The sequence below is a fragment of the Sinocyclocheilus anshuiensis genome, unplaced genomic scaffold (assembly GCF_001515605.1).
Source record: "Sinocyclocheilus anshuiensis isolate Anshui unplaced genomic scaffold, SAMN03320099.WGS_v1.1 scaffold1445, whole genome shotgun sequence".
Taxonomy (NCBI): domain Eukaryota; kingdom Metazoa; phylum Chordata; class Actinopteri; order Cypriniformes; family Cyprinidae; genus Sinocyclocheilus; species Sinocyclocheilus anshuiensis.
The window spans coordinates 68401-79593 of record NW_015549640.1 but is presented as its reverse complement, the minus strand read 5'-3'; the positions used below and the strand labels follow the sequence as shown (position 1 = coordinate 79593).

General features: G+C 37.6%; 1 protein-coding gene across 2 annotated transcripts in view; it reads right to left on the bottom strand.

Moving 5' to 3' along the window:
* Window positions 1-11193, bottom strand: part of rpgrip1l (RPGRIP1 like) — a 23752-nt gene that overhangs the window by 5087 nt on the left and 7472 nt on the right. For both annotated transcript variants that reach the window (XM_016448962.1, XM_016448961.1), the window contains 9 exons: window positions 9327-9444; window positions 8788-9240; window positions 8159-8298; window positions 7708-8074; window positions 6413-6621; window positions 6211-6300; window positions 5964-6035; window positions 5715-5865; window positions 1241-1311 (listed from right to left, as the gene is read on the bottom strand). In XM_016448962.1, the coding sequence (XP_016304448.1) occupies window positions 1241-1311; window positions 5715-5865; window positions 5964-6035; window positions 6211-6300; window positions 6413-6621; window positions 7708-8074; window positions 8159-8298; window positions 8788-9240; window positions 9327-9444 (1671 nt within the window). The remainder of the gene's footprint in view (window positions 1-1240; window positions 1312-5714; window positions 5866-5963; window positions 6036-6210; window positions 6301-6412; window positions 6622-7707; window positions 8075-8158; window positions 8299-8787; window positions 9241-9326; window positions 9445-11193) is intronic.

Sequence of the window (11193 nt, the reverse complement as noted above, 5' to 3'; positions counted from 1 at the left end):
CTAGGATTACTTGAGGGTTAGTAAAATACAGCCTAATTTTCATTTTTGGGTGAACTAACCCTTTAAGTTTGTGCTGACAGCAGTCGTTAGATCTCTGTTTCTTTTTACAATCCTCTTAGGACAAAAAGTGAGCTAACACTATGCTGACCATTTAAATCTCTGAATGTACATCACCCTGTTTTACACAAGTGAGCTGTCTGCTTACATGGGCTAAATACAACACTAAAACATCCTCATTTAAAATGACCCTTTATTAGTAAGGAATGAAAAATACAATATCCTCCAGAGACCCAGCGATTCATTTTTGTCCTGTGTTAAGGATGTAACTTCCTTTGAGACTATACATACCATAGTTTTGTCAGAGATACTGACAAATGTCGAAAAGAGATGATAAGAAAAATAAGAACTTTCGATGTATTCATTTGTGATTATTACTTTATTATTTCAAGTTTGGGATCAGTACGTTTTTTTTATATTCTTTAAGAAGTCTCTTATGCTTATCAAGGCTGCAAAAAGTTAAAAAGAACAGCATTTAATTAAAATCTAAATCTTTTGTAACAATGTAGGTCTATACTATCACTTTTTATCCATTTAACATATCCTTGCTGAATAAAAGTATTACATTCTTAAAAATATAATATAAAGACCCAAACTTTAGAATCTTAGTGTATGTATATACTTACAAAATGGTAGTGTAGTGTATATTGTTACAAAAGATTTATATTTTGAATAAATGCTGTTCTTTTTAACTTAATTAATAAAAGAATCCTGAAAAAAAAGTACCACAGGGTTCCAAAAAATATTAAGCAGCACAACTGTGATAATAAATCATTGATAATAAATCAGCATATTAGAATGATTTTTGCAGGAGCATGTGACACTGAAGACTGGAGTAATGATACTGAAAATTTAGCTTTGATCACAGCAATAAATTACATTATAAAGTATATTAAATAAAGAAAAAAAGAAAGAAAAATCTTACTGATCCCAAACTTTTGAATGGAATTTTTTGTTTGTTTGTTTGTTTTTGGGATCCTTATTATTTTTACATGAGTAGACATGTTAAAAAGAAAAGAATAGCTAAGCTAAAAATCAATTTCTGTTTTTCTGTAGTGTCTTGCATATATACACCAAAACACACGTAAACATATTAGAAAATATATTTAATATATCGGTCAAGCACAGGAAAAACACTGTTCATTTGTTTTAACACACTCAGATGCAAAGTGATATAACACACCTGTTTTTTATGCTGTGAGCTCTGAGCAGGAACGATGCAGTCATCGCTGTCATCATCCTCACCCTGTACATCTGCAGAGACAACAGAGCATTTTCTTTATTATGGTTACTTGATAGTACAGATTATAAAGCACTAGAAGATCATTAGTGGTCGACTGATATATCGGCCTTGGCATTTTTCAAATATCGGCATAGGCCGATAAGTTTTTCTGTGTGGCCGATGTGATCAAGGCAGGACTTTTATTTTGACGGCAGTGCCTGAGCACGCAGCGCTCACATTCTCCCCCGTGATTGTTTGCTGTAGCCATTTAAAGGGATCATATGATGCGATTTCAAGTTTTCCTTTCTCTTTGGAGTGTTAGAAGTTGATTGTGCATAGATAAGATCCCTGAAGTTGCAAAGACTAGTCTCAAAACCAAAGAGATATTCTTTAGTGTGTGGCATCGTGTGTGTGTGTGTGTGTGTGTGTGTGCGCGCGCGCACGTGTGTGTGTGTGAGAGAGAGAGAGAGAGAGATGGCGTCACATCACAGTAGAGTCAGCTGTCTTAACCGCGGCTTGTGTACTGCATCATTACTGTGTCTGTTCCCCTTTCGGGCTTGAACTGATGGTAAAACTAATGACATTATTTACTGTCTTTACATTTATTTTGAAAGCTGAAGCTGCGATTATGGTAAGGGGCGTTACATTTCCGACGCGTGCTTGCGGTGTTCGGCCAATCACAATGCACTGGGTCAGCTGACCAATCAGAGCAGACTGCGCTTGTCAAAGGAGGGGGCTTTGTTGAAAACGAAGCGTTTGAGAGAGGCGGGGCATAGAGGACCTACAATAATGTACAGTATTTTAAAAATAATGTGTTTTTTGAACATTAAAGCATGTCAACATATTCTGTTACACCAAATACACAAAATAATTATCTTTAAAAAAGCATCATATGACCCCTTTAACAATTCTCTCTAACACGGATAGAAGTCTGTCTAATAAGGTATACAATAAAGTATTATTATAGTATTATTATCGCGAATTGAATGCGGACAGGAGGAGAGTTGGAGACGTGCCTGATAGCACACGTACATCACAGAGACATCTATTTGACGTCTGCATTTTCATCTGCAAGACATATTTTTTAGAGTGTTTGATCATGTGCAATACATCTACAGGACGTTTCCTATTAGATGTCAAATAGATGTTTAGAAGATGTCTTTAAGATGTTTATAAAACTGACATCTTAAAGACGTCTATCAGATGTTTCTACACAGCAGATGCTTTCCAGATGAAGAGATCTATAACAGACATCCTGCAAACTCGTGATTTCAAACTATGCTGCGCTTTATCCATTCGCCCAACTGTCAAATTCACTTCATTTTCACTGTGTGCTCTATGTAAAATAAGTGTTACCTTGGGTTTATTTGAGAAAAAAAAAAGTACTCACACCGTCTACAACGTCACTATGGATCGCCCCAATCGGCCTGACGGGGGCGCTACAGTGATCAAGAGTACAAAATCGCTCATAACTCCTAAACTGTTGGTCGCAGTCTCAAATGTCTTAAGCCGGGCATACACTGCGATTTTCATCCGATTTTGAGCCGAATTCTGACTCGTGCGACTTTTTTGAGTTGGGTGAATTTCAGCTTTGTCATGCATCATTTGTCGTGCAGTGTTCGTGTAGTGTACATGAAGAAACGAGAACCTTTTCCAACCGGAAATCGGATGGTCGGATGAATTTCTGACATGTTAGAAATTTTGGTCGCCCCTCTTGTGAGGGTATCGCACAGTTGAAGCAGAGCTACGAACCGACTGCCCTAAACTCAGTGCTTTTTTCCTCACTGTGCCTGCGCAAAAACAGAACTTAAACCATTTAATCTTTAATACAGCAAGAAAGAAAACGAAAAGAGGGAGATCTTTATAAATTCAGTCGCTATTAAACTAGCTGCGATTGAGCAAACAGCTGCTTACCTCCAGTTCGAGTTGCAGAGTGGATAAATCATATGCTCACATCTTTCAAGCTAACTCATCTATATACTCCAACTCCTCTTTTATTAATGTACTTAATCATTAATTTATTTGTTTATTTGCAGTTATTTAATATTTACTCAATGTTATTATCATGGGAAATGTGAACCATTGTCCATCATTTTGCAATTTATTGATAAAGACAAACACTTTGCAAAATTAAAAATTTTGCAGTTTTAAACCATGAAGGCGAGCCTGATATACAACTGATATAAAACAGAATTGAAGTATTTCGTGTTAAACAAGTTGTTTTTGAATTTCCTTGTCTGAAATGAAGCTGCTTTTATTTTCATTGATGACTGATTTACAGTGTTCAGTCATAGGCTATTTTAGACTGTTAAGAATTTTAATTATAGGCCTATTCATTGTATAATAGATCTAAATGTTTTAAATAATTTTCAATGAGGAGTAAGCTAATTTAATCTTTTATTATCCTTGCTGTGCGTCAGTTGTGCGATAATGCTCTGAAATTATTGTGGGGCAACACTGTCTAAAATAGACGATAAGAAAAATAATAAGAACATTCGATGTATTCATTTGTGATTATTACTTTATTAATTCAAGTTTGGGATCAGTAAGTTTTTGCATTCCTCGGAAAGGGATGCCAAAATGTTCGAAAAATCAAATTGTTCATTAATTATTCAAGAATATCTAAAAAACCTACTTTTGCGAACTAGTCCTAGGTTTTTCGCTCAATCTCAACCAAACCACTGCAGTACAATTCTCTGGACTCTCTAGGTCAATAATTATCAAAAAAAATTGAACTTTTGCATTTGGACAGCTATAACCGGGTCGTTTATAATATGGGCGTGGGCAAATATACCCCAAAGTCCATAAATCCTAAACTAAAATATGAAACTTCATAAAACTAGGTGAGCACATTCGACATATAATTCTAAACAAGCATGCAAAGTTGTATGCAGATCGGACCATGGGTGGCGCTATAACCACCATAACGGTAAATAAACATCATATTTCTATGGTAAATTACCTGGAATTGCCAAAAATGCTCTTTTTAGTCAATGATTTAGCTAGTTACAGGCTTGCTAAATAATATGTAATGTTTTTTCTTATGTGCTTAAATGCCTTAAAGTGCTTGAACCCCGATTATCGCTGCTTGAAGCTATATTTTTAAATATTTCTTTATTTGTGAAAAATACTGTCATAGGATTACAAAATCAAGATGTCATCTAAAGTATAAGTGTTTATTTGACACATTTTTTATTCATTTTCAAATTACTTAAATATTAATTAAAATAAGGATTTATATATATATATATATATATATATATATATATACACACAGTACCAGCTTTATATCGGCCATCAGCCACCATGCTCTCTAAGATATTGGGCATCGGCTGTCAAAAAACCAATATCAGTTGACCACTAATCATTAGATGGATCATTCCTAGTCTGGTTTCGTGAAGGGTTTGGGTTGTTTATTTTCTTGTCATCCACCTCTCGTTTTGGTCTTAAGTGGCCCGCAGCAGGTAAGAGAGAGATGTTAGACATGAACATTTTAAAGACAGCCTCTTGGCCAAGGTCAACACACATTAACACCTATGTTGTGGGTTGTCAACAGGAAACACATCAGATTATTGGCAGCAGCGAATTAAATATTAATGATTCTCGTCTCATTCAAAAAACAATAGCACAGCTGCTTCCTCATATGAAACTGAATACTAACGCACAGCACTAAGTATTGGTTAACCAAAACATTCACAAAAAACATCCTGCCCACAATAACAAACAAAACACAAACTTTTTATACTAGAAGCACTTTAAGTTTGTGGTAACATGGAATCTAATTAGAGTTTAAATTAAACACTGATCCTAAAGCCTTCATAAAAATGAAGTTCTGTCATTATTTAGTCACCTTCATGTTGTTCCGAACATATGTGACTTCCTTGCTTCGGTGAAACACAAAATGAGATGTTTTGAATTATGTTCAAGCTGCTCTTTTCCATACAATGAATCTGAATTGCGGAAAAATGCTGCAGAGCTTGAAAAATGATATGCAAACACAAATGAGCTTTAATAATGAAAGCGTGCAAGATTTTTTTTTTTTTTTTGCCACCCCCATTTCCTTTTTTTTTTTTTTTTTAAGAAAAGAGCAGCATGAACATTGTTTAAATGTATTGTTAAAAAATAAATAAATGTATTATGTGTTTCACACAAAAAGGAAACGTGGGTTTGGAATGATATGAAGGTGATACAAAAATTATAAATAAATAAAAAAATCATTAAAAAAATAAATAAATAAAGAAAATGTTTTATCACTAAACTTGTTTAAATATTATAGCCTGGCATGCTTAGACAAATCAAATACTAACGGAAAAAATGAAAACATTATTTCTGGCTGAATATTTGTGTTTCACTTGGAAATGTGTAATATTACCAATGTTAAATTATGTTTTATGCTTTAAAAGATTTTAATTTCCGTAACTCTAAACAGACACACCTGTTAGTGGCTCTTGCAGCTCCTCAGAAATCTCAGACTCATCAGACTGAGAACTGGCGGTGATCACCTGACCCTCAGAGAAATGAGACTCTTCCTCATCCTCTTCCTCACTGACTGCAGTGGCCTCTCCTGCTTCCAGCACTATGACGGTCTGAGGAGCACAGCGTCACATATTGTTTATTACTGAACTTTTTTTTTTGCCTATTGTATTCCTATTAAACTGTAAATTTCACAGTATTACGAGTGTACCTTTGGTGCAGGGGTCACAGATGATTTCGGCTCTTCATCATCACCTTCATCAGAGGCTGTAGTCTGCTCCATCTTGTGATTATTAATACAAACACGCAAAATACATAATCAAAACACCACATACAGAATTGCACAAATGGTACAAGATAATACTCAGGGTTAATGAATGCCTTAATTTGAGCAACAGTAATAGCAATGCTTGACTTAGCAAACACCACTAATAAAACAGAGCAGACTTTTCTTTTACCTGTTTTTCAAGCTCTGTAACATCCACAAAAGAAACTCTTTTAGTAGTTGATTTTGGTAGAGTTCGCTGCCTGGGTTTGGGCATTGGAGCCTATAGTATGACGAACAAGAAAAAAAAAGATATATATTCTACAATGACAAAACAGCAAAAAGCATTCAGCATTGATTTATGTATGGACCGGGACGTTTTGGGGATACATGACCTCAGAAACAGTGGGCTGAGGTATTAGTGGAGGGTCTTTGGTCATCAGTTGTGTCTCTGTCTGTCTCTCCGGTGTCATTCTGCCAGTGATCGTGGTCTGTTGTGTGGTGATAGCCGAGGATGTTGGAGGAAGGTACGTGAACTTCCATTGCAAAGTCACACTGATTTGGCCGCTTGGAAGTCCCTCAGGGTCTGTGAGCTCAAACATACCTTAAAAAAATACAAATAACAATAAAAATACCAATTTTAAAAGGTGTCTTTATGTCGAAATAAATAAATAAAACTAATCTTAATCAGCAGTCTTGTCATATTTTCCAGCAAAAATATCTAAACATATCTATAACAAGATAAATTTGCCTAAGAAGCAATTGCATTGGCTAGTTTTTTAGAAAATAATCTTGATTTTATTTTTATTTTATTTTATTTTTCCCCCACCTGTTTTAGGTCAATAACCTCAATAAATATATTATTTTACTACTGCATATTTTATATGTTTTGCAGTGTTCCTAAACAAACACTCAATATTTTTGCTTCTTTGACACAATCTATATTGTATAAAGCGCAATATAAATAAAGGTGACTTGACTTAAAATATATATTTTTTTTAATTCAAAATAGAAATATTTGCTCAAAATATAAAATATTAGATTTATTCATTCATTCATTCATTCATGCATCAGTCCAAAAGAAGTTAAATAAAAAGCGCCATCCATAAAATAAAGTGTCTCACACGGCTCCGGGGGGTGAACAAAGGCCTCCTGTAGCGAATCGATGCGTTTTTGTAAGAAAAATAACCATATTTAATAAGGAAACTTTGCTTCCTTTGCTCCTGTTAACAAACGTTGGTTTTCACGAGACTCACTGGCGCATGCGCAACGCCGACATCTTACGTCATGCTCCCGGAGCTGCTTCTGTGTACAACTGTTTGCGCAAGCTACATTAAAGTGATTATTACATTTTGAATATGGATATTTTTCTTACAAAACGCATCGATTCGCTACAGGAGGCCTTTGTTCACCCTCCGGAGCCGTGTGAGACACTTTTTTTATGGATGGGCGCTTTTTATTTAACTTCTTTTGGATTGATGCATGCAACACCCGCTGAGTGGCATTAAACAGCTTGAAAGATCAAAGACCATTTTTAATATAACTCCGACTGGATTCGTCTGAAAGAAGAAAGTCATATACACCTAGGATGACTTGAGGGTGAGTAATTTGTGGACTAATTTTCATTTTTGGGTGAACTAACCCTTTAATGTTTGAAAATCAATCAAATTCAGTCTATGTATGTCCTCACCAGTGATGGTTTTATCGTGAGCCAGCGAGATGAGCGGTACTCTGGCCTTCCCCAGATACAGCTGGTTCTCAACATCCAAATCATCAAACACATAAAACACCAGAGCCTCTGACCTCAGGAGCACATCGAGGTCAGAGTTCATGGCCACCGGGAAGACCATGTGATCTTCAAACTGCGGCTCATTGGTGGAGGATATGATTGGAGTATCATGGTCAGGGAAGTCGTAGAGTTTGTAGATGATGTAGGGGCTGGGTTGGGTGTGAGGACCTCTGGATCTGAGATCACAGCAGGAGTGTATGGTGATGTTTAGTTCATTTAGATCCCCATCCATCAATGATGGGCAACTAGGGACCGGAACAGATAAAGCCTGAAGAATAAAGAAAAAAGATCAAGTAATTTTAGCATGTTTCAAAGCAGGAAATGGTGCCCTAGATGGGGTTGTAAACTGTACCTGGCTGTCCCTCATGCTTGTGTTGAGGTAACCAAGAGCTTTGACTCTCTCCTTATAAAGGCGAATGGCTTGTTCCATAGGAACCCTGAGTTTGAGCCAGTACTCTAGAGCACCAAACACCTGGATCTCATCTGTTACACCTACAAACAGATGGAAACCACTATAATGAAAGCTTTATGGTTCGTTTTGTCCTTTTAGGCAGTTTAAATCACTTTCCACTTTCATTAACTCTTAAAAAAATAAAGGTTTCAAAAGATTGTTTTTGCAGCAATGCCATAGAGGAACCATTTTGGGTTCCAGAAGAACCTTTTTTTTCTTAGTGTTAAGGACATTTTAATAATCAGAAGAACCTTTTTCCACTATAATTAACCTTTTGTGCAATGAAACGTTTCCATGGATGTTGACGAAACATAAATGCCAACAAAGAACCTTTATTTTTAAGAGTGTTGTGTGCAAAAGAGCAGCTTGAACATTCTGCTATACTTCTCCTTTTTTTGTTCCTCAAAAGAAAGACAGTCATGTAAGTGAGTTTTCATTCTGGGTTGAACAATTCCTTTAATATCAACTAAAAGACCCATAGTGGTCAACCTCTCCAGGAAAAACGTCCTTTACACCAATATCAGACTCACCGACTAACTGAATGGTGCCAAACACCTTCCCATCTCGTTCCAGCAACTGATTTAACCTGAGCTGACCAGCAGCCACCGTGCAGAAGCTCAAGCCCTCAGCGAGCTGAACCTCCACCGTAACTGAGCTGCTGTGGAGATAGTTCAAGAAGAGATCGTCCACCCTCATGAGATACTGAGACGTGAGGCCGTACGCTGGATGGGCACCTCGAACCACAGCTGTGGACTGCAGCTCAAAGTCATAGAAGGCGTATGTGCAGAAGGTGGATGGATCTTTGTCCTTTAGACTCTCTACAGCTTCAGGAGAGAACTGCGCTCTCCCCAAGTGAATTTCCAGAAGGTTCTCGCCTCGAGCCAAGCGGAGGCTTTCATCAAACTCATCTGTAACACCATTGCTGGTCACATCAGGTCTGAACACATGGGTCTTGGTTCCATATGCAATGTCTTTCAGCTGGGCTGGAAGGACACAGGAAGAATTAGTTTTACTAAGCATAACTGCAAACATCGGGAATCTGAAGATCATGTGTTGGATGCAGCTAAACCTTCAAGTTTCTTTATCTTGGCAGCTCTCATGTCCAGAAGCTGAGCCAGCTTCTCCGACTTCAATTCATATTCAAGTTTCAGATCGTCCATCACACGAGTGACAGCTTGAACCTCAGCCTACAACAATACAGACGTTTAAAGATATTAGCCATGTGTGACCTATATCTATATGTGGAGGAAAGCAAACCCTTGAAGTTACTGTAACATGAAATGAAGTGCATAACACATTTTACTACTATTAAATTGTTGTAGTCGAGACCGACAAATTCGAGTCGGAGTTAGGGCTGCACGATTAATCGCATGCGATATTTTACGCGCATCTTATCAGTAAAGCCGGTTCTGTAATCAGCGGTAAATCTCCATCACCTGCGTGCTTTCACATTGAGCAGCATTAACTACACAGAGCCGTTGTTCACTGACGAGCTGCGCTAAACCACGTTCATATTCGCGCGATTTTTTGCGCTGCTCATCAGTGAACAACGGCTCTGTGTAGTTAATGCTGCTCAATGTGAAAGCCCGCAGGTGATGGAGATTTACGCTGATTACAGAACCGGCTTTCTGACAAGATGCGCGTTAAATATCGCATGCGATTAATCGTGCAGCCCTAGTCGGAGTCCAGGCTGAATAAAGTAAATTGAGTCCACGACAAGACAGAGACCCTGAAAATATGGTCTCAGACTTGAAACAGACTCTACAATACTGGTCCATTATGCGATAAAAATGTACAGCAAGATTTGATTTTATCAATTGGGAATCAATTTAATTGTGAAAAGTGTGTTTCATACCAAAATAGAGTGTAAGCTGGAAGTCTGGAATTGGATGTGAATTTGCAGTTTCCTTAAACACCACCAGCCCCTACTTTCATATGGCTAAAGGTCAAGTTTACCCTCAAGTGCATCTGGGCACAGTGCGAATGGTAGGGCTTCTTTCAAATCTACTGCTATTTTCTATTATTTCTGAAAGCGTTATTACATCAAAGTTGACCAACATTAAATCCCTGCAGTACCTATTAAGATTTTAGAAATACTGACCAGGAATATGTTTTAATGACTGAAGTAAAGAGAGTACAGTTTGATTTCATATTGAGTTCTGGATAACAGATAGTGATGATTATCTAAGGTCTGTTAGGGTACTTACACACTAGCACTTTTGGTGCGCACCCAGGTTCGATTGACGTCAGAGTTGTGGGCAAGAGGAGAACTTAGATAAGGTTTGTCCAAGAAGTTGCTTTATTTGTCCCTAAACTTTTGAAAAAAGTCTCAAAAGGGGCGGGGAAGTCGCTAAATCTAGCTACAAAGTAGCTAAATTCAAGTACTGCTCACTGCAGAGCCAAATGACCTCCAGCTCCCCCTCTCTGGATGTCCAGCTCCACCTCTGTGTGAACTAATGGGTGGAGTTATGTTTAGCGATAGGGTAAGGGGTAGGGTTAGGGAGTGGTTGGGTGTCTAGCTCCACCCATTACATCCAGCGAGGGGGAGCTAGAGCGCCAGCTCCTCCCATTTGGCTCTGCAGCGAGCACCCTCTCATTAAAGCTGCGACAGTTGAGTGCATGAAGTGTCCAACATTCCACACTTCATTTTGTAGGTTAAGTGCATCATCCGGGTATTTAAAGTGCACTTTTTCTTTTTTTTCAGTGTGAGCGCATTACTCGCACTATTTATACTACAAAACGTCATAGAATAGTGCATAAGTACGCGATTTGGGACACACCTTGTGTTTGTGAGTGTTCCATTCACTTTCCTGACGAGCGTGACTGACGCACTGCAAACAGAGAGCTGTATATCTCATTTCTGTTCGCCTTCAGCGTTCTTTAGAGCATTTGCAGTACATTCGTAAGACAGACGTAAGTGCCGTTATGTACCAAGA